We start from the raw sequence: 27,703 nt of genomic DNA, 5'->3' as shown, positions 1-27,703 counted from the left end.
AACTACAGCTACTCCAAGAACTCACAAAATCCCACTTGTGAATGTCTTTACATTTCCATTCATACCTTTCACAAGCTTTTTAAAGTGGTTTTCAGCTGCTCTCAGTGACTGAATGTGATGCTTGTTGCTTCAATGTGTTCGGATAAAAGTTTGGAGCGTATTTTCTGCTGTGGCCACTGTGTGATTGTCCTGTTTTCAGAGCTAATCACTCATTAACACCGAATGTAATTATCATTAGATCATTCAAGGGACTCATTAGACGCGTAGAGCAGGACTGACGTAAAGGACACCGTGAACCGAGCCTCTCTCGCGCCTCTCGAATCATCAGGACTCGGATGTGATGTCGCCTCGCCAGGGCGCTGTGGCGGTCTCCGAGGTAACGCCGCGTGCTGCAGTGACGCTCGCCCAGTTCCCGGCTCGTGGTGAGTGGGCGTGACTCGACCCGCGAGCCCCCCCTTACTGCCGTCAGTGTGGGCGGGCCTCGCGCTGAAGAGAGCGAGCGAAACACGACACCGCGAGGTCGGTGAGAGCGGAGCGGAGCGGGGGGAGGAGAGAGTAGTAGGACAGAGTGGTGTGAGAGTGAGCGGAGGACTGAGAAAAGTCCGTAAAAGAAAGAGACGCTCATCTCCAACGCTAATTTGTGGTTAAATTCAAAGAGTAAAGTGAGCTTTGCCGCGGCGACATGTCAAACAGCGACGAAGATGCGGTTGAGACGGAGTAAACACCGACCGGACAGTTAGCGAAACAACTTGTTAAAGCGCGAGAGAGAGAAAGGGGTTTTCGGCTGTCTCGAGTCGGGACGGTTGGCAGTTTTCCGCAGCAACTTGAGCCGAATTCACCTCCGCTCAGTTACGGGACGAGAGGGGAGCAGCATTGCCGAGGTGTTGACCGTACAGCTTGGCGGAAAGCGAGCTCATCGATCGGTTGGTCCGCTGGCATTGAGCCGGGGGGGAGCGGGCAGAGTGAGGCGCGGAGGCTGAAGAGGAGAAAGAGACGCTGAAGCAGTTGCTCCAAACTTTGCCGTGTGTCTTCACCTAGTTTTCCAGATTGGGAACCAGAGGGGGAGGAAGAGAGACTGGCCGAGAGACTGACTTTTCTTTCCACAGCCAGCTTTGTGGAATTCAGCCACTTAAGCAAAGTTTAGCCTCGGTGTGTCCTACAGCGGCTAGGATGAAAACACCTGGAGATAATGGTAAGTTCGCTTCACTGGTGTAATTCATTTAGCCACCATTGTTTACTTGTCGCAGAAGTTGTCGGTAAAGCTAATTGTAATAACGTTATCGATTAACCAGAACACAGCAAAAACACCAGATGAACTTGATTAAGTTGTCTTCGGCGTCAGGAGCTAAATTTGACATCATAAAAACTGGTGCAGCTTTCGTATTGTACTCCGGTGGAAGGGGAAGTGGTGAAGTGCAGTACAGTATCTAAGTTACTGACATCCTCTGTCTGTGTCACCCTGACAACCTCATTTCAATTTCAATCCAGTGACTTTCAAAGGCAATCTTTGAAGCGGTGTGTGTGTGAATGAAGGTGAGACAGAGATGTGGACGTGTTGATACTTGAAGACTCCTCTCCTCCTGGTGGTGGTGCAGAGGGGATTGGGTCTCTCCTGGTACACATGGAGGGAGCAGCCTGACATTAACCTAGTAACCGAGCATACATTTGCAAGTACCAGGCCCGTTGGCATATTGAAGTGAAAGCAATGGGGCTTTCCGATAGTCAGCTGAGCTCCCTGTGTGTGCGTGTGTGTGCGTGCGTGTGTAATTCCTGAAATGCTTGCATAAGTTTGTTCTTGCTCTCTCTCTTCAAGCATGGCACTTTTTCTTCAGAAATGAGGAAGTGGAAGCATCAGCTTTGTGCCAGCGATGCATTTTTATAATTTCTGAATCTGATCCAGACTTCAAGTGAGCCACATGAAAACACATCAATTATATAAATCACCCATTGGTTACAGGACTGAAATACAAGTTAGGCAACAAGTTTGATAACTGTTATTTCAGTTATTTGTCAAGTGAAAATCATTTGATGATTTGATCCTCAAGTATTTGAAATTTGCCTCATGTAATTGATGTTTTTGTTTGGTGCCTACATTGTTGTTCAGACAAAACAAACAATTTGAAGATGTCACCTTACACTATTTGTTCTGTTTTATATTTTAAATGATTAATAAATGCACACCCTTGTAGGTACATTTATATTATAAATAATCTCAACACTTATGATGTGTTCCTCTGTGAAACCAATATTCTATACGTTTAATAAGGTGTTTTGCCTATGCAAACAGTCTGATGCCTTTCTAAGTAGTTACTGGTAGGCACTTGGCATGGAGCCATATGTGTGACTGACAAACTGTGTGAGACTTTCCTCTCAAGGCCGCTCCCCTCCCTTCCCCCACCCCGTCCCCTCCTGACTCCCTCTGCACCCAGCTCCTCAGTCCACCACATTCCTGCACACACACACCCACTCCATGCTGCAGCTCTGAGGAGGGAACATGACATCACACCACATCCCACCACAAGTCGCCCTTTTATTACAAGAAAGCCAGTGTTTGTGTTTGACTGGTAGCAGATAGTGTAACCCTTCTAGAAAGGTACTTAAATTGATTGTACTGTACTTACTATGTAGGTTAAATGTGTGAAAATATCGTGTGTGTATCACTTTTAAGTGGATGTCCTGACCATTGGAGTTTGTTGTGGCCTGCCATGCATGCAACTGTGCAAAATGTGGCAGCAACCAAGTATTTGAACTTCTTTTATTAATGCATATTCTTTATTAGGAAATGTGGAAAAGGAAACAATTTAGCCATTTTATTTCAGTCCTAGAACACGTAGATACTCATTCGAGTTATTATTTAACAGCAACTCTGATCTCATAAAGGGACCATAAATAGTTAGTTGGGATGAGTTAATCTGTAGGCTGTTTTGATCTGTTCGCCTGCTGTTGCTGTGTTTGCAATCAGAACATTGGTTTAACCCTTAACCTGTGTGAAGCAGCTTGTTTGGAGTGAACATGTTTGTAGAATAGAAAGGATGTAAATACTGGGCGGATATCTATAAGGATAAAAACTGTAATCATCCCGCCCTGGGATGTAGGATTATGTCGCATACCGTAAGCTGTTGGCTCTCTGGAGCTTAACTCCTTTCTCTCCATGACTGGACACTTCCTATGCACTCTTGTTTTCCACAGTCACTTCATTAGGCTGAATAGATGATGGGATTTCTGCTGAGATAGAAAATTGATGTGATGAAGCAGGAAATGGCTGTATCTGATGCTGCAGACAGATTGGTGTTGTGTTTGTGTTGTCGGAAAGTAGCCCGTCCTATTTATATCCAATCAGTAATGTTTACCTGCTCTTTGTTGGTGGTTGATTCAGTCTGATGAATCAGTGGGACGCAAACTATTCTACAGGTTGCATGAGTCAGTGGATTGGGAATAGGTCAGAGTATCTCATCTGGGCTTCAACAGGCCTACAGTATATCCACCTTTGTGTGTGGTTCAAAGGTTGTGCTAATCATTGATTATGCTCTGGTGATAAGGACACACCAGAACACACACACACACACACACAGCCACAAGAATAATTGGTCAAATTTATGTCTTTTTCTCTCCAATGTGTTATCAACACCCATGGAACAGACGTACTGTTCTCCGGCTTTTGTGTCCCCCCCCCCTCCGTTTTCCTCCATCTCTCCTCAAGGGTTGCCATTTTTCTTCTGCCACCTCTGTCATTCTTTTTACTCTCTGACGGGATGAGGACTGGTGTGTGTCTTTGTGTGGTGGAGTTGGATGGTGGGACCCCTGGCTCTGGAGTGGCCATTGTGTGTGTGTGTGTGTGTGTGTGTGTGTGTGGAGTAGGGGACAATGGGGGGAGTGGGGCAGGCCCGGGGGCTGATTGTGTGTGGACTTGTGGGGCCAGGGACCTCTCATTGTACTCATAATGGTGGAGAATAGCTCATAGTTTGGTGGGGCTTTTGAGAAGTGAAGAGAGCGCACTCCTGCATCCGTGTGAAAGACATGTGTGAGTGAGTGTGTGTGAAAGAAGGGGAGAGAGAAAGAGAAAGCAAGAAAGAGATAAATGTGGGCATCTCAGCCAATTTTTCATCAGCCATTCAACTGCGTAATTTAATGATGATTGTTTCCCTCTTTTGGTGCTGCTCCTTGCTTCCCCAGAGTGACCGATGTGCTATGGAGGTTGTTGCCATTTGTTATAGAGACTCACACTCGCACTCCTGTCTTAGGATGGTGTCAGAACAGGAGACACGAGGGTAGCTGAGGAAGCAAGGGGCTGAAAGTTAATTCACCCTTTCCCTGGTTTATGCATGCGATTGTAAGCATATGCTGTTCAATCTCAACACAAAACTGCTCTGATGATAAGAGCAGTGATTAGCCTTATCTGTGAAAACTCCCTGGCAGTGCTGACCACAGCAAAAGCCTCCACCTCCCATTATCCCAATTCAGTTTACAGCCTGGTTTATGGGACAGTGGTTTGCTGTGATCAGACTCAGCCAACACACAACATTTTCTGTCTGAAACAAATTATGTTCCACTATAAAACTGGTTTTCTTTGTTTTTGGAAGCTGACAACTTTTTTTCAGTTGCCAAGCATCAACTCCCGATTGCTGACATGAACATAATCACATTTTAGAAACATTGCTTAACGTATTCAACCAAAGTCATTTGCTGAGAAAACATTCCATTCTAAACCTGCTATTATGAAGACGGATTTTAAAATATCCAAATCAGACAGCAAAATAACTCCCAAAGCAGAGGCATCGCGGTCCACTTTGCCTTGTCAAAACAATTCTACATAGAAGTTTGGATATTGTCGTCTGTGGCGATAAGTTGACAAATGACTTCTGGTTGAGGGGCCTTGAGTTGTAGAAATGTCTGTATTTAGTCAGGAATGTGACCAAAGGGAACAATGCGCTCAGCCAGTCGACACTAATGGACCTCCCCACCATTAGTCCTGCGTCGCCCTTGACCAGGGAGACCACAACCAACTAGACAACGTTACCCTTGACCGCTTGGGTGCTTCTGACGGCTGTCCAGTGCCTCTTTGGTTCCATTTGCTCCCCCTCCAGAGAGATGCACATTAAACTCAGAGATGGTCATCGAAATCCTATAGATTATCCGCCTCACAAGCTGTCTGTTTGATCAGCTGCACAGCCAGGAGAGTGAAAAAGTAAAGAGCTCCATTTAAAATAAACTTTTACATGATAGTGGGACTAAATGTGCCCCTGGGCTGTGTGTGTCTCTGTGGGTGTGTGTGTGCACGCGTGATTTGAGTCGGGTCTGGTTTTACTGCTGTGCCATTGATTGTGGCCAGAGTCTGACCCCACGTCAGCTGTATTGGTTATTGGTCAGGCTCTGTAGTTGGGTGGTTCTGTGTGTCTGCATGGACACATGAATGGCTTTTGACAGATGGCTGTAACGCTTTTGTGGGACATATGTGTGAGTACACATACACGTAACGCACACACTTGCACAAACTGCTCCTTTTTTATTGGAATTCTTGGACCTCCCACATTCCTGCTTAGAACGTTAATAGTTGCCGGCTGTGTTGCATTACACATGAGGGGGAAAACACAACAGCTACTATCTCACCAAGCCTTTCCTGAACACACTTGCTCACTGTGACTTACAGAGACACGCATATATCTGAGTCACTTTCTCACTACCTCCAAGGGACAATTGGAACTAATTGTTTCAAGAATGTTCCGTACACATACTGAACGGCAATATGAAGGGATATTAATAAAGAGCTAACAAACACATGTGGCGTTTGGACTTTGTAAATGGCTTACTGATGATCAAAATTGCAATTAATACGTTTCTCAATAGCCCTGATTTATTTGTTACGTTGAGAAATTGCACAGTAACCGATAAAGGACTTGTTTTCAAAAGATTTTTAAAATGTTTCCAAAAGGCAGCAACCTGGAAACACACACACCTATCCATACTAAGGGGCTATTTTCAAACGGTTATAAAATTCATTGTGAAAATCATTAGTGTGCGTTGGTGTGCTTGGATTTGCAGCTGCTTGTGAGCATTTGTGCGTGCACGTGTATTGTAATGTAATGTAATATGGGGAGTTTACGGGGCTAGGGCACTGTTGTGTAGGTGACTGTGCACGAGGCACCAAAATACCTATTTAATGTGTTGTTGTTTTTTCTAAGATATCAGCTTTGATTGTGAAGAGAGTTCTCTGGGTGGGCAGCCTTGTAATGTGTCAGAGTTTAGTGTAAAGGTATTGAAAAAGTGCTTCGTCTGTGCTTGTGGGTGTATGTATCACAGCTTCTTGGTGTACATGACAGTGGCGCCACTGAAACTGATCTCAGTCTGATGACACACACACACACGCACACACACATGAAGATCAGGTAACTGATCTCTATTCCTCTGATCCTTCCACATGAGACTTTTTTATTTTGGATCCTCCCAACACAATGACCCGTCCTTTAGGTTACAGCCTGGAGTCCGCTGGTCAGAGTATAATCAGGCCCTAAGCTGTCAAGAACACAACAGCTCTTAGTCAGTCATGAGGCTTCTTTCACTCCTTTCCTCACAGGGAGAGATTGCATCACCACTAGCCACACCGCAGCCACCAGGTCTGGCCTGTAGCACACACATGCACACACCTTCACGTAATCCTGTACTGATGATGCTTCACCCAACAGTGGCTGTGTTTGCCAGTGGTAGGGCCCGAGCCTGAACGGTGGTGTAATACACACTCCTGATCATCTTAGATTAACCCCAATAATGCCAGCCATACTGAACGCATCTGTACAAGCAGGGATCAGCACACCGTGCTGGTTCGGCTGTGTTCTGTTTATTGCTCAGCCTCCCATAAACTGGAGTAAACTGAGCCGTTTCTGAACTACTAGATACAATTGCATACAATCCTGAATTGTCAAATCAGCAGTAATAAAATGCCTTTCATATGACTCACTTATTACTTGCATCTACAGTTGCCAGTTGAGTGTGTGGGTTCTTGCATGCTTTGACTTGCAATGTAATGCAAGTTCCCAGTGTGTGTGTGTGTGTGTGTGTGTGTGTGTGTGAGTGTGTGTCTGCATGTTTCTGGGTGTTTGTGTGGGATAGATTGGGTTGTCCTGCCATCTGATGCCCTCTGATTCTGTGAGGTGGTGAGCGGAGCTCCTAACCCCGCTCTCACCCCTGAAGTCCAGTGCAGTCAGCAGACACTCCCTGCAGAAAGGCAGCAGTGTTTGAATAGTTCCTCTGGCTATTTCTGTCTGGGAATCTGCCGCTGTGCCGGACCTGTGCAGTGAGGGAGGACGGCAAATATCGAATCTAATTTCAGAGGATGGGAAGTCACCAAAAGGACTTCTGTGCCACTTGCATAGTGTCGATATTTACGTCTGTGTGTGGTTGGCTGTCTGTCGAGTATTGAAATGCCGTCTGGCGCCAACTTAAAATTTCTCTATTCTCACCCTCAGCCTGCTCTCCCTGCTTGCTCCTAACCCACATCCCGCCCTAGTTTCCTCAGTCTCTCTTTCTCCGTCTTTCTCCTACTCTCCAAATTTCACACATTTGGAGTTTTCCGACTAGTCTGTCTCAATCTATCCAATAACTGTCATAGTCTTCACATTGTTTTACCATGCATCAGTATTCAGACCTCAAAGTATGAAGATAAGTTTTGAGTAAAGAGGGGAAGAAGGCATCCACGGCCTAACATGTTTGCTTGATCTATTTGAGTTAATCTGTTTCTGCATAAATGAGAAGTGACTCAGAGTGATTGTTAACCAACCTCTTGTTTTAAGTCAAGACCTCCACGCACAAAGCACTGAATGCTGCTTCATCATCTGCATTTGAGCCAAATTGAACCATTCTGTAATGTGTGTGTGTGTGTGATAGTGTGTTGATTTGGTTCAGACTCTTGTGTGTTTGTGCACACACAGATGCACATGTCCCTGTTGGGGAGTGAAACCTTTTTAAGCATTGATTGACCCTCCCATCCCGCCATCCTCTCCTCCCTCTCACTATCATTTCTGTGTCACCAATCCATGGGCCAATACCCCAGTGGCAGCTCCTCTTCCATTAGCCTCCTCCTCTTCTGTCTGTCTCACTTTGCTCCATCTCTCTCCTCATCTTTCCTCTCCCCCACTCCCTACCCTTTCTCTCTCTGCTCTTCATGGCCCGCACTGTTTTACCTACCAAACTGTCATCTTTCAATATGGCTCAAGTAGTGCATAAACCTGTCACTCACTGACAAAATGTATTAGGATTTGTGTTGCGGTGGGTATTAAATTCTAAAGTGGCCTTTCAAACTCAAAATGTAAGCTTAAAGACAGAGCACAGGCAAGTATCAAGTGGCCTAAGTAAGTATCTAACAGTTTGAACATATGTCCTTAGTTACACACGGCCTTGGTCTTATTCCAGGATGTGTGGTCATGAGCAGAATAAAGCACAGTGGATTGCACCGACAGCAGGACAAACATTTGATTCTATTTTTACCCACTGGTCATCCTCCTTATTTAAATTTTCAAAAGACTTCCTTCCTCCTGGACCATGGCCTTTCTTTGCACTTCAGGCGCCAGATTTACGAAGCGTGATGCAAATTACCGTCCAGGATGCAAATTCCCGCGGCGCCGCGTGTTGTCAATTTAGCGGGCTAGTCACCAAAACTGATCATGTAAATGAGCGCGGCCGTTCAAAGTTCATTTGAATGCCCTGTAGGCCCAGATTTACCAAGCAGGTAAACCGTCCCGCAAATGCGTCTGCGGCGCTGTACGTGTTCTGTGAGCAGCGTATTATTGGGCACAACCACAGAATCTTCCTTCTCTGTCTCTATCATTTTATTTCACATAAGGCTGCCTCTCGGTACCGTCTATAATTATGTGTTTTATATACATATCATTCAAGAAGATGAGTAAAGTCCTCATTTTACTTAGTAAATGTGGACAAATGATATTTTATAAAGTGTGTGTGTGTGTGTGTGTGTGTGTGTGTGTGTGTGTGTGTGTGTGTGTGTGTGTGTGTGTGTGTGTGTGTGTGTGTGTGTGTGTGTGTGTGTGTGTGTGTGTGTGTGTGTGTGTGTGTGTGTGTGTGTGTGTGTGTGAGAAACTGAATAATACATTGAATCATTGGAAAGGTATTTATAGGAAAGCAGAGTGATTAAAGTTTAATAGCAGAGCTGGCCATCAGTACTGCATAGCATATCCTCTTTCTATACCCCCCCCCCCTCTCTCTCTGCCTGTCTTCCCCTCTCTCTCTTACACTCCTTATTCTCCTGTATTGTGTAAACTGTTTTATTTTTTTACTTTTTATTGGTTTTATTTGATTTTGTAAGGCCACAAGTCACATTTTCTCATGGTGTTGCTATCAGGCAGCAACATCTTGAGTCATTTGACATTCTTGGACTTTAAAAGAAATCTTACAACGAGTAATCCATCAACAAAATGGCAAACGGAGCCGTGTCCTGGTGACTCGGTGGACCAGTGTGTATACTGTGTCCTTGTAATACGGAGGGAAATCTGTGTCGTGACTTTGCTTGCGCGGTGCAGCTCCTCTTCTTCTCTGTACATTTACTGCGCTATTGATGAAAATGGAGGAAAAAGGATGGGAATTGTGCTGCAATTGTGCCTTTAGCAGTGAATTATCTTGGGGAACAAAAAAGAATGACACGACTCACAAGTGGTTTGGTGTGTGTATATAAATGTGAGCTGACATTCAGGTAAAATGAATCTGTTTGCACATCTTGCTCGGTAAAACCTTCTCCCTCATCTGTGGAAGTAAGTAAGAAGAATCCCTGAATATCTGTGTGTTATTCTGCTTGCTCTCATCTCTCATCTTATGTCTCTCTCTTTCCACTCTAGTTTCGCTCCATTTTCTCCATCCATCCTAAGTGTTTACATTCTTTCTCTCTGGTGGATGGGCGTGCGTGCGTGCGTGCGTGCGTGCGTGCACAGTAGCCCTGCACTTGGTCACAATAGTTTTTCTACATGTCCATTTTTAGTATCACATATTGGCATAGTGAAATTATGTAATAACCAGGCAAGTTGCATGCTGGTGGGCGCACACACACACATATGCGGTACGTATACAGGACGACTGATGTTTTAGCAGATCTAAGTTTTCCAGGAAGGAGGAATGGACCAAGAACAGTGGAGGGATTTGGGAAGCAGTAAAGGAAAGAGGAGAACTTGAGACAAATGTATGAAAAAGAGAGAGAAACAGATAAATAGTGTTTGGTCCATGAGGCTGGGTAAGTGACTTTCAACAGAAGGGTAGGAAACAGAAATCCACACTCAGGTTATTATGTGTGTCACAGGGAAAAAAAAGAAGCAAATCTGCTTGCGAATGCGGCGAGTTGAACAGTTACAGGGCACATCACTTCACTGCCCGGTTATGACTGAACACACTCACTGCATGTGGAGAGATGGAAACAAAAACCCAGGAGAGAACGAGGAAATGTGGCTCGCAGTCAAACAGATTTCATTAGCATATTTTCTGTATCATATTGTGTCTGGTTTTGGACCCGGCAGCTTGTGCGTGTGTGGTAAATAACGGTAGTTTGTATACGTTGTTACCGTGGAAATGCGTCCAAGCGCACCATTTTACTCCTGTCAAGAGATGTCAGTCAAAATGTCACATTTCTGACTGCAGCCTTCAGAGAGTGGAGAAATGAATTTTAACTGGCGCAACTATAATTTATGTTTGTTTATGTTGGCCAAACGCTCACTTGTATACACTAGGGTCTTTGTAGTCACTTATGTGCCTGTAATTTCTCCCGTAGAATGTAGTGCACGTGTTCTCTCCAGCTGGCCCCCAGATAGTATCCTGTCTCTCTGATGTGTGGGTGTTGGGTTAGTAGGGTTATTGTGCTCGTCTGGCCCAAGTATTAGCTTGCAAAGGTACACTCTTTCCCTTAGGTTAGCAGTTGGAGGAGGGGGAGTGCGGAGGTGTGTGTGTGTGTGTGTGGGAACGTAGGATTAGTGCATGTGCGTTAGTCATTGATGTCCGTGTTGTGAATCAGCAACGAAATATTGGCTGATATAAAGGAGAGCTTTCATTGCTGTTATTTTATTACAGTGCCTGTAAAACTCAATGAACCTGTGATCTATTGTTGTTTTGTGTGTATGCGTGTGTGATCGGGTTTGGTATTGTGAAGGTGAAACTGTAAGCCAGTCCAGCTGTCTCCTAACGGGGAATCCCCCTGCTACCTTACACCTTGGACGGCCGATCTGAGCCCTTTTGATTCGGCGCTCAGGACAATAGTTGGTGTGACTCCCTTATATACGCGTGGGCACTTCTGTCTTTGTGAAATGCAACCAAGCGGTACCGTCATTGTATGTTCACACACATGTACCCACGTACTCGCCCGCCCACACACACACACACACACACACACACACACACACACACACACGTTCACTCATACGGACAGACAGTGTTTCTGCAGCTCACGTTATGTGTTCCACAGAGCAGAGGTAATTCAGTGCGTGTACACTCAGCTCTTACATAATAACATCCAAGCAGTTCGCCGAGTGAGTAGAGAAAGTTCACCGCTCCCTCCGTCTCTGCCAGTCGGTCTTTTATCTCTGTGAACTTACTTCCTTTTCCAGGGCTCATTCACTTGTCTTTATTCACTTCCTTCCCACTCATCCTTTTCTCTCCGTCTGTCTCCCTCCTGCCTCCTCCAACCCTCTTGTCAGATAGATATTTTAGATTTTGACTCTGACGGTACCTTTTTCTAATGAGTGAAGACTGGAATGCCAAGTCGGCCTGTGAAGTGGAAGGGAGCGATTGTGTTTCACTGATGGTTTTATGAAGATTTTCACAGGTCAAGAGGACGTTTTTTGGGCAAAGAGGTGTAGAGAGCTTCCATCTATAATTTAGCTCTAAGTGCTTCACCGGCAATGCAATTAAAACTTTGTGTATGTTACAGGCAGTAGAGAATCACAACATTTACCTTTTTAGCTATAAAAGATGAAGTTCTGTAGCTCTCTCTAACTTGAATGGGGCAGCCAGTGGTTAAAGTAGCATAATTTGGTTCGTCCTTGCCTCGTGTATTTGTCTGCTTAAATTGCTGAATTATTAAATGTTTTATTCCTACGCGGTTAAAGGAATAGTTTGAACTTTGAACTGAACACTGTGTGAAACCGCACAACCCTTGAACAGCTCTGGGGTGGAGGGCTGCGTCTAATGCCGTCCTCTCCTTGTCACACTCCCTCCCATGCTTCTGTTTTAATGAAGGTAAAACCATCGCCTCAAAATATTATGTTCACTAATGATTGCACGTGATCAACTTTGGCATTGGTGCTGGCGCTATTTGCAACCTAAGCAGTGCGAGCCAGCCAGTAACACTCTCACCTAAATTTGGCTCCCTGTGTATCCGTCACCCACAAAGCAAATTCTGAAAATAATAAACAACAATGATATCCTTCAGCTATTTATCAACAGTGGTGTTTAGATGAAACAGTCAGTTGCCTGCCTGAGTGACTTGCGTTCTTGGTCAATGTTACTGATCCAGGATAAACATCGTACTCTTATCCAGAACTAGAAGTAATGTTGTGTCATACACGGCATTTTCTGGGCCAGTCGGTGAGAACCAGTTTGGATTCCTACAACGGTCAATCCTTAAAGAGGAAAGCAAGCATGAAACCAAGTAACAGCAAGATTGACCTTAGATGTTGTGTCTGCGAGTGTTTGTGTGGCCGGGCCAGGGATGTGTGAGAGTGTACGACTGCCTGCTCCGCACCAGCTGTGTGTGTACTGATGCGCAGTAGAGCAGATTGGTTTCCATGGTCTGGTCGGGTGGTTTGTAGTGTATAGTACAGTAAAGTGCTGGCACACACTTGTACTTCTTTCACCTGTCCTTTCTCTACCTTTGCACTCCAATGCTCTATTTTGCACTTTCTTTCACCGCCCCCCTCCTTCTGGCTTGCATAACGCCCAGCTTTATTTGCTCCAGCTAAAGAGTGTAATCCCTCCCTCGAGGCTGTGTGTGAGCAAACCAGGAGAGCAGAGGAGAGGAGCTGCAATAGGCGACCTTTCTGACCCGCCTGTGTGCACGGCCTCGTTAACTCAATCACTCCACCAATTAATGAGATCTAGACTCGGGCTTTGTTTACAGGCACCGCCAACACAGCGTTAAGGCGTACGTGTTCGCGCGTGTGCTCCTAAATGATGGTTTCATCATTTTTGCTCTCAGTCTGTCTTGGTGTGTGTGTGTGTGTCCCTCGCCCTCACCCAGCAGTGTTGTAGGCGCATGATCTTTTCCTGGCAGCCCAAACTAGGGGATAAACAGTGATTACCGACATGGTCTGGAAGAGACGCAGGCACTGGTGCACACACAGACACACACACACCTGAGGTGACCATGAACACACACACACACACACATGTTCCACCATTACAGTTAAATGTGCTCATGTCAGAGAGACCACATGGATAGTTGGCCCCAGTCCCAGAAGTAATAATATTTCATGCACATACACACAGAGACATAGTATTCTGGCTGGCTGGCTGGCTGGCTGGCTGGCTGGCTGGCTGGCTGGCTGGCTGGCTGGCTTGCAGGCAGCGACGTCTGTGCGAGGTGAGTGTTGCATAAGGCTGATCAACGCTATTTAATCAGCTTTAAGAGATGCTCTTAACAAGCTCACTAAGGGCTTGTGAGTTAGAGGAGGAGGAGGTGGAGGAGCGTACAGGCCCATGGCAGAGGCCCAGGAAGGGGGCTTAGATTGGGGTGGGGGGGCAATGAAACGGTGAAGGGTGAGAACAGTGGGGAGAGAAGAGAAAGTGGTGACAGGCGGTGACACGGCATGTGTCCCCTGTCCCTGTTTACGACGAGATAAACACACACACACACACACACATAAACAGACTGCGCTCTGCCCTCTGTGTCCCCCTCACACTCGCTGTGACGCAGGCTGCTGGTCGTCAGGTACAGGCTGGGTTGTACCTGACTCTGTGCATGTGTCGTGTGTTTCCCCCCGGGAGCACAGGTACATGTCATGTCTGTGTACACAGATGGAAGCGGGTGTGTTTTGATGGACACAAGTTGCCCAGTGGAGGTGAAAGAGGGCGTGTCACCACACATCAGTCAAGACAGTACAAGTCTTTGTTAACACTGTTTACAGTGGACACACAGTCCATCTTGCTGCAGAGGGCTGAAGCTCCTCCCAGTGTGTTGTGTGTCACACCACGTCAACCGAGTGGAGTCTCTCACTCAATCCATGACTTTTTGTTTTAGGTCTTTGTTTTTATGTCTAGGACAGCACAGGTAATCAGGCCATGACACGATAAGACACACTGTGTACTCTGTTGAAGGAAAGCGGTGTGCTTGTGCGTTTGTTTGTGCTTTTTGGGGCAAATTGAGCAAAATTATAGTTGCATTCACATTCTCTGTTGTCATGATGGCAGCTTTGTTCGTCTTGTGGCTCACCACTGCCAAGTAAATGCAGTGGAAACGCTCCATGCTGAATGATTGTGTTTTAGTTATGTTGAACATTTGTTCAGGTTGGAACACCAACTCTGTCACTCGTATCCACGTCTCGCTCTTTCTCTTCTATATTTCTTTGACTAAAGTTTTTCTGCCATCTCTTCTTCGCCTTTCTGCCTTTAACCTTTTCCATCTCTCTCTCCCTCTGATCTCTCTCACACACACACACACACACACACACACACACACACACACACACCCCTCTTTAAGGAATGACTAGCAGATGTGGACAGAGCTCTTTCCTTCATCTAAAATTAGCAACGATAGAAGAATGGCAGGAAAGCGCACTGGGTTGGACGCACAGATGGGGGGGAGGGGGGTTGGGCCGTGGGACTGACGGAGGGGTAGACTAGAAGAGGAGGAAGGAATAGGTTGATGGGACATGGTAAAGTCATGTGTATTTTTGGTGCTATTCATCCACACTGATGACGCACGGGAGCCGCTGATGTCACACAGTCTCACAGCACTCCAGACCTAGCTCGGGTAGAAAATGTTTTCTCAAATGAAAGTACAGTTGCTCATAAGATGTATAAGATTGGTTGCTGAGAGATTAGGAAAGGTAGTTTAGCCATGTTTGAATGTGATAGATGGATTGATTGATTTCCTGATGTAAACAGTAAAGCATCTCTAATCCACTGTACGTTTCCCCCTCTGTCATCATTAAGATGCAACCCTGCTGTTAGAACCTCCCGTTCCTTAATTGTTGTAATTACTCATCTATTAGAACTTTGGACGCTGGCAGTTGTTCACAGCTCCAGTGCTGCCTCTCCCCAAAGCAGCAGGAAGGTGTTGGGGACAACGGCGCCGGTTGGCAAGCTGCCGATGTCCCCTGTTCACCCGGCACCCAAGGGCGTCTTTAGAATGCCAGGCCACCAGCCCTCTGCTCCGCTCTTCACTTAGGTTATCTCTCCCCTGGTGATTACACACTCTTGTAGGGAGTCTGTGTGTGTGTGTGTTGGATGGGAGCACGTTGCCTTGGTCAACACAATTTTCTGTGCCTGCACTTGTACTAGCCGTGTGAATGTACAGTTTTGTTTTGTAGAAAACCTGCCTTGCTCTTATTCTGTCTCGTTGTTTTTGAGGAAACAATTTAAGTAACCGTGTGTGTGTGTGCGCGCAGCTTAGCACTCTTGCAAATCCAATGTGAACACAAGCCATCATCAGCACAGTTAGCCAAGTAGTGAGAAAAACATCATTCCCCAGGGCCTCCACTGCAACCTGCAGTTCAACAATAGCATGCAGCTCATAACAAGACACACAAACACTCATGTGCATGATGAGTGTGTAAGGTGCAAGGGGACGGACAGTTTTGCTAAAGAACCGGCGCAGTCGGAAGAAGAGATCTTTTCAACACACAAACTTTACAAAGAAACGTGTGAAAGCAAACCCAGAGAAAGGGTTTGAACACGTGTTCGTCAACATATCTTTGGAACTTACAGCTGTCTGAGGATAGGACAGTATGATAAATAAAGGTCAACAGTGGGTTTGAGAGCAGCATCACTGATTGGCCGTAACTGATGCTTACAACACGGTGCAGGTGCCCGTTTTCCAGCACCTTGACCTTCTTTAGAATGTATTTTGTAGTGTGTACAAAGTATATCCTCCCCAAAATGACCTGTGTCATGTGCTTTGAAAGGCTCGGAGAAGAAATTCCATCCGCCCATGTGGTTATGTTCACAGTTGCAGAAGCCATAATTGCATGCCGATACATGGAGCCCTCCTGTTGACATTCATTAATGCTCCAGCTGTGGCACTGAAGGGGATCTTTAGCCATGTAAATGTATTCATCTCATCCTCTATGAGCCCTGGAACCGTTTCGCATTGGTTTGCAACACGTGGCGCAAAACAAACTACAGAGAAAAACACCTCTGTGATAGTAAAGCTACCAATATATACAATATAACACAGCACCGAATGACTCTGTGTCTTATCAGTCATTCACTCACGCTGGTTGGCGTTCATTCATAATTGTTCAGTTTCACTTTAACAGGCATATACAGGTTTGATGTTTGGATCATGTCTGTCTCTCTCTCCCTCTCCCCAATGTTTCCCGGTTGTGATCACGCACCCAGAATGTTAATCCACCCTGGAATGTGTCTGCTTCAGACGCCGGCTGCTTGGCCTCCGTGCATGTGTTTGTCCCTGACTCACTTTCTTTTCTTTATGTTTGTTTCACAAGTTTGTTTATTTCAGAACAGAGTAGGAAGAGGAGAATTCATATTAGAACTACTGTCTGTCAACAAGTGAGGCCAGGGCGAGTCTTTTGACGTGCGGCGTGTTATTCTCGTCAAACTCTGTTTAGCACAGGCCGTGCCAGCTTGTTGCAGGGCTGCTGGGCTGGTTTAGACTGGAGCCTTGTTTGCCTTGAGCAGCCCCCTGCTTCAGAGGATGGAAAAGTTCTGTCTTGTTCCCAGCCAAGGCTAGTGGGGTACACACACACACACACACACACACACACACACACACACACACACATATGCATACATACACACCTTCTGTCATGTAGCTCAGAACTCTGTCTCCTGACAACTACCTGTTGCTGGCATATTCAGCCTCCCACTCCTTTCTCTCTCCGTCTCTTCGTCTTTTCGTCTCTCCATCTCTCGCTCCCCTGCTCCCAACCTGCTCTTCCCTTTCTAATACCTGGGCTATTTGAGTTCGTGTTCCAGGCTTGAAAGGATTAATTGCCGTTTATGCTTTATTTTTTTGTTCTGTTCGTTTCTGGGGGGTTATTTTTAGGCATTAAGTGTCTGGTTGCTAGGAGACAGTGAGAGAGAGAGAGCAAGAGAGTGAGGGAGAGAGAGGCAAGAGAATGGCGAGTTTGCGTTGTGAAGGCTGAATTATAAACATGTTCACTCACTGAGTCAGCACTGACGCACACACACATAAATACACACACACAGGGTGTTTTAGTCTGTAGCTGTTATTGTGGACTTGTTTTTCTGGTTCTTTGTGTCTTTTCATGAAGTCTGCTCCCTCTGTCTGTCTGTCACAGTCATTTATGTTTAGCAATCCTGGATCCTGCACAGTACCTGCAGTCACATGCACGCCTCAGCCCGCGTGAGGCTGTGTGCAAAAGGCCCGGAGGTGCACGTGTGCTAACTCTGGGCTAACTCGTTTCAAATACACTCAAGTGCAACAAGTGTAGTTATAACAGTTTAGATCTTTATCGCACTTTCCACATGTTTCTTCAATATAACTGCACTTTCACTTTCTCATTCGCGTTCTATGCTCTACCCTCTGACTCTGCAGTGTGTCTCTGTTTGCCTGAACTGCTTTCACTGCCAGATTTGAGTCTTTGCAGAGACTGACTGAAATGAAATGCATGGACACACATATTCACACAGGAAACGGATCTGTTGTTGTGGTGTGTAACAGTTGCTAACTTCCTGTCCCGCTGTAGTGGCACATTCCAGGAAACCACCACCCCAAAGTGTCACCTATCTTTAAGACACCCACAGCCACACACACACACACACACACACACACACACACACACACACTTGAAGAGGGATTATATAGACATAATGCACATGCACGCTTTACCTGTCAAATATCTGGTTTAATAGAATCACATCTAATTAACTTCTAACGCTGTAGCATCACATCATCATATTGAAGTAGAGGTATTATGTCTGTGTAATCGTACAATGATGAATACATGAAGCCTTTGACCACCTGATTGGAGATATGTCAGTAAATGGCAATATCAAGATGATGCTTTGTTTAATAATGACTGTGATTGAAAATTACTAAAATTTTTTCACCCCGAGCCTCGTCGTAAACATAAAAGTATCCATACACAAACACGGTGCTGGAGGCAGCAGTGGACGTGGGCATTTGGCAGCGTTGCCGCGCCAGAGGTGAAGTGTCAACTGACATCTCATTGCGAGGCTGTTGGCTGGAGAATTACATTAACACGAGCCTGTGAGGTGGAGAGACAGAGCGGAGGAGAAGAGAGGCGCCTGTGGACAGTCGCACGTGTGTGTCAGGTCTTACAGCCTTCCCCAAAACGCACCTTTGAAGAAAATGATAAGGCTATCATATCAAAACATAGACCTAAGTGCATGGGCGTGTGTGTGTGTGTGTTGATAGTATATGTTTACCAGATGAAGGCAGAGCTACAGATGATACACGTCACAAACCTACAATGTAGCTTAACTACTGTGTATATATATACGCATAGATTCCTGAAGGATGATGTCGCCTCTGATGGCGGTGAGCAGGATATTTAGTTTCTAATGTCAAAGTGTTTCTCTTACAGATGTCACATTTTACTCACACACACAATCTCACACCGCAGTAAACGGTGAATGAAACGGCACAATGCATTACATCATGCACTTCAACGTGAACGCGCACAATCCAAGGTGATGTTCTTTCGCAGAGCAGTTGCAGCATGTGTGCGTCTGCTTTAATGAAGTAAACAACCAACGTGCCGATATGAGACGGGAAGAATGATCTGTAATCAGCGTCATGATGATCAGGAGGCGTTCCCAGCCAAAATCCCAACTTCCAAAATGATATTTCATCTGATTGTGATCTTGGTCCCTCGCACCTTGGCCTGTGTGAGTGCAGCATGTAGATGAGGAGAAGTGTGTGTGTGTGTGTGTGCGCGCGCGCGCGCTTGTGCTTGTCTGAGGAGAGAGGTTAATGTCCTGGGAGCAGTGCATCACTTTGGTGAGAGTAAATATACCTAAGAGTGCCCCGAGACCAACACTACTCTTCTCTCACTGACACAATATTATTCTGCTGTTCTTAACACATTCACGGGAACACGTGCACACACACACACACGAAAGCATGCACGCGCACACACACACACACACACACACACACACACACACACACACACACAGGTTCCCAATAGGCTTGTTTATGAAGTGGATTACACAGGGAGAAGTCCAGATGCTTTTCAGGTACGACGTCTTCCAACACCGAGTGGTATTTTTGAGCCCCTTTTGCTCTTCGTCTCCCTGTGTGCGCTTGTGTTTGTGTCTTTTCCTGGAACTCCCATGTGCAGAGCGGCTGTTGTGAGTGCATGTTGCTAGTTACGCGGGCTGTGGAGTGTGTTCACTTGTCCCCTGCGGTTGCGTCTTAGACCACTGGGTGTTCCAGCCTTAAATCAAGCTCTCACCCACGGGCTCAGCCTCTATAGAAACGCCACGCCTCCCTATTCACTCCTCACTTTTACCCAGTTAATCGATTTAGTTTTTTTTTTTTATCTCCCTGTTCTTATCGTTGCTGCTCTATTAACATCCTGTCCCCTCCTGCAAACTGCTCTATCGCTCTACAACGCTAAACTTGTAAACTAAAACTGTACCTGACTGCAACATTCAATCTATTTGCATTTAGATTTTCTTTAAAATAAATTACTGAAAATGAATGTACCTCTCCAAACTCTTCAAAGTGTCTTCAAGTGTGCAGAATTTGTGGTAGAAGTGAAAAATCGTGGGTATGACGACATGTAGGCTTCAATTCTCATATGCACTTAAGCAAATTAGATGCACTGCAAACAGCTTTGCCTGGACTAATGTGTGTTTGACTGGTGTGTGACGTAAGAGGCCGGCCACAGTTTAGCTGAGCTCTTCTTGAAGAGAAGATCCCTATGGACGCGTTCAGATTTTTCTATTTCCTGCTCTTCCCCTCCAATTTCCTGGAAAAAAAGTCGTCCGTCTGGAGGAGGGAAGCGGAGAAGAAATTGCACATCTTACATCATCCTCTGTCCCACTTGTCCCTCCTTCCCCATTCCCTTTTCTTTATATCCTCCTCTCCTCCACATCCATGTTGTATGTTCTCTCTATTTATCTGCCCCCCCCCCCCAACACACACACACACACACACTCTCTCTCGCTCTCCTGCTGTTGAACAATAACCCCAGTGTGCGTAAGTGTGTGCGCGCGCCGCTATTTTTGGCCCCTCTGCAGCCACAAAGCTCTCTCTCTCTCGTTCTCCTTTTTTCTGTTTTCTTCTGCAGCTATACAGCACAGTGAGCGACAGCCTATAGAAAGCGTCCAACACGGTGACGTCTAGGAATAATGGAGAAGCCTCGTAGGCTTACATGGGTTTGTGTCGGCGTGTTTGGTCCCTCCTCGCCCTCAGGTCAGACGGGGTGTTTCAAATATTTTTGGTTCAACCGGATCTCCAGTTGGAATCGTTCTTTTCTAGATTATTCGGCAAAAAATGGCTGAGGTTGGAGGCCAGGTGACATTTTGCCCGTTCCATCCAATATCAAAGGAATTTTGAATAATGGCAACAGAGGGTTGTGTTTGCATCAGAAGAAGAAGGATTGGCCATAAGGTGACCAACCCCTTCACACACTATCACATTGTTGTGTCTTTTAGAAGCAGGTTTTATCAAATTGATCAATCCTGTATCCCAGCGTGGATTGAGATGGTTTCTATTGTTGAAACTACACATTTGAGTCAGCGTCCTAAAACGTTTTCCAATGTTTTTTACATTGTGTGTAGTTTTTTTCCCTTTAATTTTGTTCAGTATTTTGTCTCGTGCTGCCCGTGCAATGACAATAAAGGCATTCTATTCTACTCTAACTTCACCTCCCACTTCAGAAATCATTTTGAACGTTTCCAAATCGATCTTTGAAAAAAAAAAACACGAGCAGGTTTAAGTAGCAGTTTTACAAATACATCTTAGGTTGACGTTTCCTTGACAGTTTCTTCTCACATCCCCAACTCTTTTTTTCTCTGTCTCTCTCCCTCTCTCTCTCCCATGTCCCTGTGTGTGTGTGTGTGTGTGTGTGTGTGTGTGTGTGTGTGTGTGTGTGTGTGTGTGTGTGTGTGTGTGTGTGTGTGTGTGTGTGTGTGTGTGTGTGTGTGTGTGTGTGTGTGTGTGTGTGTGTGTGTGTGTGTGTGTGTGTGTGTGTGTGTGTGTGTGTGTGTGTGTGTGTGTGTGTGTGTGCGTCTCCCTCTCTCGTTTACTCTGTCTCACTCTTCCCTCTAGTATTGGCTTAATGAATGTTTAATGGACTTGGTGGGAAGAGTCCAGACACTTTGGGATTCAGGCATATGGGCTCTGATTACCCTCCTCCTTCTCCTCTGTGGCCCACCCTCCTCTTTCTTTCCCTCTTTTTAACCCCCCCCCCCCCCCCCCTTTAGTTCTTTCATTATCCCTCTTTGCTCCCCCCTCCCTCCACTCACTGCTTGCTCTTCTGTTTCTGTCCCCTCTGTTCCCCGAGCGGCAGTTTCACTCATCCTCACAGTTATGAAAGACAAGAGGGTGTAATCTTGTGCATGAATGTGTCACAGGCAAATACCCCGCTCTATGTTTCCCAACATGTAGCGGACGTTTACACGCTGTAAGTGCCGACAGTGACTCCACCCTCCCCACCGCCGCCAACACACCCTCGCACCGTCTATTTCCCACATCCACGCTAAAGCAGAGTTGGGTTAAAGTAGTTTGGTGCCAGCCAACTTGCCGCTAATGGCCGTTCGGAGGCCGCGGCCGTGTAGAAAAGCCCTGAGTCGGCAGCTCCACTGTTAGTTTGGCACAAGCCCGTCAGTTGATTTGCTGCCGAGTAGGAGTCGCAGCTCTGGGAAATCGCTCCTCATCTCTGTTCTCAGTCTTCCCATCAGCGCTCTGCCTCCAGTCTCTTTAACACACGCTTGGCGTCTCAGTCCCAGGCTGGCGATACACTTAGTGATCTTGGGGGGGGTCTGCATAGGTGTTTCATGTTTACTCAAGAAGCGATTTCAATTTGTGGAGAACGCGCGACGGGTAAAAGGATCGAAGCAGAATGAGTGCATCTGAAATACGACGAGTGCGAGTACGATCCCCTTCGCCTGAGCTGACCCAGAAGTTGACCAGAGTTCATTAAGAAGTTTCCGTTTTCCCGGCTGTAACACTTTTTTTTCTTTTCTCACTCTCTCGCAGTTCAGTGCCATCTCGCCGCAAGACTTCTATCATGTTCTTATTATGTTACTTTCCTTTCTTTCCCTGTGATTTTGCGCCGCTGCTTTCATGTCCTCAGCCAGCCCCCTCACCTCCCCATCCCCCGACCCATGTGCGAGCGCCGCACAGGTCATTATTGGACGGGTAAGCGGCGCAAATAGCTGGAATAGCAGCAGTGTTAGAAGTCTGCTTGGGGCCCTGCCACTGAGATCACACAGAGGAAGAGGGCCAGAGAGGAGGAGGAGGAGGAGCTGGGAAGGGAGCGGGAAGGAAGGACGGAGGGAGGGAGGGTTAGAGTGGGGGGGTAAGCAATCTGACCTGGATGACAACAGACTACCAGACGAGCTATGATCTCATCGCTCCCTTAATCCCCCTCCTTCCTTCCCTCCTCTCACTCCCCCTGTCTCCTCTCCCACTCAAACCATTGTCTCTCTCTCCCTCTTCCCACTCTTGTTTCCCACCCCCATCTCTTTTTCTCCCACTTTCTTTTCCGCTGTTGTCTGGTTGTCCTAGCGCTCACCCCATCTCATCTTGCCTTCTTCTCTTTCACTTCTACACCCCCCTAAACCCCCCCCCTCCACACACACACACACACACTCTCCCTCCTTCCCTACCTCCTCTTCCTCCTCCTTTTGCATCACTTTCTACCACCTGCCCCTTACTTGTCCCAACTCACAACTCCTTATCCCCCCCTACACACACACACACACACACACACACACACACACACACACACACACACACACACACACACACACACACACACACACAGACACAGCCTTGTGTCCCAAAGCAAAGATTAGGCGCACCCCTATCGTCAACCCTCCACGCCAGTCTTTACATTATTGATGCAGTCTGTCTGTGTGTGTGTGTGTGTGTGTGTGTGTGTGTGTGTGTGTGTGTGTGGATGCACGCACACACACACCCGCACACTGCTGCTCTACATGCTGTAATGGCTATCTGGTGTCTCCCCCGGGAGGCAGGGAAGGAGCCAAAGAGAGGGAGAGTGGAGGTCAGGGAGGTTAAGTGCGGGGGGTTAGGTCATGCTCTGCAGCCTCGTCCCCGCTGCTCCTCTCCCTCTCTTCTTCATCCTGACAACATCACACAGATCATCCACTCACACACACACATTCCAGAAGTTCCCCACTGAAATTCTCCTACTGGCTATACAAAGCTGGTGAAACACGTGTGTGTGTGTGTGTGTGTGTGTGTGTGTGTGTGTGTGTGTGTGTGTGTGTGTGTGTGTGTGTGTGTGTGTGTGTGTGTGTGTGTGTGTGTGTGTGTGTGTGTGTGTGTGTGTGTGTGTGTGTGTGTGTGTGTGTGTGTGTGTGTGTGTGTGTGCTGATCCAATGTGAGTCAGGACAGCTCAGCCTGGGGTGGGCTCCGGGTAGATGGAAGGACAAAGGCACCTGTTCTAGCTCTCAGCATTCCTTAAACATAATCCCCAGCATATCTCTCTTTCTCTGCCTCACCTCGCTCCTTCACACACACACACACACACACACACACACACACACACACACACACACACACACACTCACATTGATCTTGAACAGGATAACCTGACTCCTGCCTTTTACTTTGCTGTGTGATATCTGTGGGCTGTTGCTTCAGATAATGTGGCCACAGCGGATTCTGCCTCATTTCAGGCGGCGATGTCGCCTTGTTGTTATTTACACGCAAGCCCGACTGCCAGGGGAAGTTGAGCTCGGAGTATTTATAAGGGATCCATTTCACTCATTGACATGAAATATGATGTGTGTGTGCGTGAGCGTGTGCGAGCGTGTGCACGGTGACCTCTGTGGTCTGTACCAAAGTCAAAGTGATCATAACAGATACATCCTCACAAACCAACACCTGCTCACACACACACACACACACACACACACACACACACACACACTCACACACACACTGTCTCTGTCTGAGTTTTGCTTATTTTTCATCCACATACTCTTAATAACTCCTGTAATAGCTACATTTATCTCCTGCGTCTGGAAGAAGTGTGTTCTCTTGGGCTGTGGGAATGTGTGTGTGTGTGTTTTATGGTTGAAGGAGGCCCGTTTGGCCCTGTGATTCTTCTTCACTCACACTTTGATAATAACAAGTCATTTGTTTTATTGTATTGTGCCCACCCAAAGACATAAACACCATGTAACAATCCAGAGGTAGAACGCAGAACAGAGACAACACCTCGTAAGACAACGGCAGCACACACACACTGTAAGCAAACACAACACACACTAAGAAAACGCCGCTCAGGGTCGACGTAAGCGGCTGTGAATAAATGTGTTTTTCGATCAAATCAAGGGATTGGGCTTTTCATATGCGCTCAGGCAAAGCGTTCCATAAATTGATCATGAAAGTGTTTGAATGATGGAAGATGAAGAGGAGTAGGTGGGTGGGAGGAGAAGGAAATACAGTGACAGGAGTGAGTGATGTTTTCATTTCCATACAGACTGCTGCCTACTCATGAATGTCTGGAAACTCTTAAAAATCACAGAAGCTCTCCATGTTTTCTGCCTTGTTTAGACCGTCATCTCTTCACACCTCGTGGTGTTTGTGATAAGTGAACGATAACAAGTGTAGTGGCCCGGTGGACGACCACATTGGCCGCCCACCATCTGCATCGTGTTCAGTCGTGTCCAGGGAAATGCAATGATCATGCGACTGAAATTCAATAAATGCGATTTTTGCATCTGAAACTGCCCCGAGTCGATGGGATTAGAGTCGGTGAGTCAGGTTCATCACGGCGGCGAGGAGAGGGTTAGCAGCAAGCAGACACGCGGGATGTTCACTGGCCCTAAACTTGTTTTTCTGGTTGGCTAGAAACATAAATGCGGCCCTCTTGAAAACATAAAAGGAAAAAATGTCAGTTAACTGGCGTTGGAGAAAGAAAGCCTCCATGAACAAGCACTCCAGCACACATTCATAAATATGACAGATGTGCTACTGACATTATTCAGCGTTACGCAACAGCGACTAAATGTTAAGAGCAGGCGAGTGCAGAGGAGATTATCAGTGCTATCTCTCTCTCTCTGCCTCTCTCTCTCGCTCCATCTCTCCATCTCTCCATCTCCCCTCACACTGTCATCTAGTAAATCCATTGACAGGCCCACACACCCATAATCTGTTGATTTGGACCTGCTTATTTCTGTAGCTCCGGCTCAGCTCTTTGCGTTTCCCCCCGGTGCCATTTGCATGCTGCACAGTTAACGGCGTTGGCATCATTAAAAAGTAATAAGAAACAACGAAACGCTTTCCTTTTTTTCCCAATCTGAAATTCTCTCGCTCGCCTCCAGAACAGGAGGTCAGAGGTCATTTATAAAGCAAGAACCAGCGGGGCGGGATGCATGCTTCTGCCTGACTTGACCTCCTCAATTGTGTGATAATCAGCGCTTAAAGAGTGATGTGTAAAATGATAATCGTTCCCCCGGCTATATCTGGCTGAGTATTATAAACCGCAACAGAATGTTAGTGGGAGACGTACACCAACAAACTCACACTTCAACACACACAACACATAAACTCTTTCAAACTCGCTCATTTGGGCGCCGCGCACATGCCCGTGCAGACAGTCGCGTACCCACGCCCTCAGTCTGTTTCCGCGTCGCCCGCTCCGTTTCCTTCAAAGCAGCAGGTGGAGAGAGACTCGGGGACGGAGAGGAGAGATGACTGGTCGCGTTGTTTTGCCTCCCGCCGTAGGAAAGAGTGACTGCAAGAGAGGAAAGAGCCGGAGGAGAGGTGGAAAGGGTTTGACATGCCGTTCCACGCAGCCCACTGACACTACGAGTTTCAGTATTACAGTATCGGTGTGTATGTGTGTGCTTCCTGTGAGGGCCTGCGGTGGTGAGGTTGTGACCTAATGACAGTAGAGGATTGTGGTTTATACAGAAGCCTTAGATGGTCTTGGTTGAGCGCAAAACAATTAAGGTTTATCAACGGCTTCCCTGCCCTCTGTTGAGTGGCATTCATAAGCCCGGCAGGTTTGGACATGTTACAACGCTTCTCTCTTCTGTATCACCACCTCATTCTCTCTTTGTCCCTGTATTCCTGTCTGTCTCACATTTGCCCTTCCGTAAAATTCTGGAATAACTCTGGAGAATCGTTCAAACGTTGACTTGAGCATGAAGGAGAAAGCAGATGCGTACAAGACGGCCAGATCAATAATCAAAGGAGATCCGTGGATACTTAGCGTGGGGATACTCCGCCTCACTTATCTGGACCTGTGTGTGTGTGTCTGTGTGTCTGAGATCCAGAGTCTGGTAAACACCTGTAATCCTCTTTTCTCTTATCAAACAGATTTTCCTCGCCGCAATAAGCTACAAGTTCTGACTCCCTAAATGTAATCGTATGTTGTGCTGTGGAAACCTGCTTGCATCACTGAGCGCCCCCCAACCTACCACTGACCCTCTCATATCAGACAGCTGTGACACATTAATCCCTGGATGTCAGTGTTGTTCTGAGACTTGAATGTGCAGTTGTAGTTCCATACAAATTACTGCTTCACCGCAAAATAGTCAAAATACTGAGAAGTTTCAGTTTAGTTTGTCTCTTTCTCTCTCTCTCTCTGTTGCTCTCTCTTACTTTCTGTCTCGACTTTGCTCTTCTGTTGGTAAGACGGTCAATCACACACATTCAAGTACCGGGTACATGAAAAGAAAAGAGCGCAGTTGATCTCAGCTGTGGGTTTGTCCTGCCTTCTTGTGATATTCTGAATATCACTATTTTTATCCCCACTTGTGTTGCTGGTTTTGTTCCAGTATGAGATGCAGCCTGTGGCAAAGAACTGTGTTTTAGTAGACTGTAGACATTTGGGCTCATGGTATCAAAATGTCTTGGGAAGGAGATTTAATTAAGTAAGCGATAGCAAATTCAATAACTGTTATCTCCCGGTGTGGACGACCCACACTAACCCTTCTGTTCATCTCTGCATTCCAGGGTTCGCCTTTCCAGACTGGGCCTACAAGCCCGAGTCCAGCCCGGGCTCCAGGCAGATCCAGCTGTGGCACTTCATCCTGGAGCTGCTGAGGAAAGAGGAGTACCATGATGTCATCGCCTGGCAGGGAGACTACGGGGAGTTCGTCATCAAGGACCCAGACGAGGTGGCGCGGCTGTGGGGGGCCAGGAAGTGTAAACCCCAAATGAACTACGATAAGCTGAGCAGGGCTCTGAGGTACGTCAGACACACCGGCCCGTGCGTGTATGAGTCTGGATTCCAGACTATGCGTGTGTGTGTGTGTGATTCAGACGTTTGTCATCAGCTCCTTTGTGGGTTCGTCTTTTGAAGCGTCCCTTACCTCTAACAAAACTTAATGAGCGCTGTAA

At 46.6% G+C, this 27,703-nt stretch overlaps 1 protein-coding gene across 1 annotated transcript in view; it reads left to right on the top strand.

The window, feature by feature from the left end:
• The first annotated feature begins 511 nt into the window (after window positions 1-511).
• erfl3 (Ets2 repressor factor like 3) overlaps window positions 512-27,703 on the top strand; it is a 39,130-nt gene continuing 11,938 nt past the window's right edge. Inside the window, exons 1-2 of the mRNA XM_076152667.1 lie at window positions 512-1,192; window positions 27,317-27,551. Of these exons, the coding sequence (XP_076008782.1) occupies window positions 1,171-1,192; window positions 27,317-27,551 (257 nt within the window). The 5' untranslated portion in view covers window positions 512-1,170. The remainder of the gene's footprint in view (window positions 1,193-27,316; window positions 27,552-27,703) is intronic.

The sequence above is a fragment of the Genypterus blacodes genome, unplaced genomic scaffold, assembly GCF_046128005.1.
Source record: "Genypterus blacodes isolate CSIRO-AG114 ecotype Tasmania unplaced genomic scaffold, CSIRO-AGI_Gbla_v1 ptg000057l_1, whole genome shotgun sequence".
Classification (NCBI taxonomy): domain Eukaryota; kingdom Metazoa; phylum Chordata; class Actinopteri; order Ophidiiformes; family Ophidiidae; genus Genypterus; species Genypterus blacodes.
Note: the sequence above shows the minus strand (reverse complement) of the source record. Positions and strands in the feature narration are given on the sequence as shown.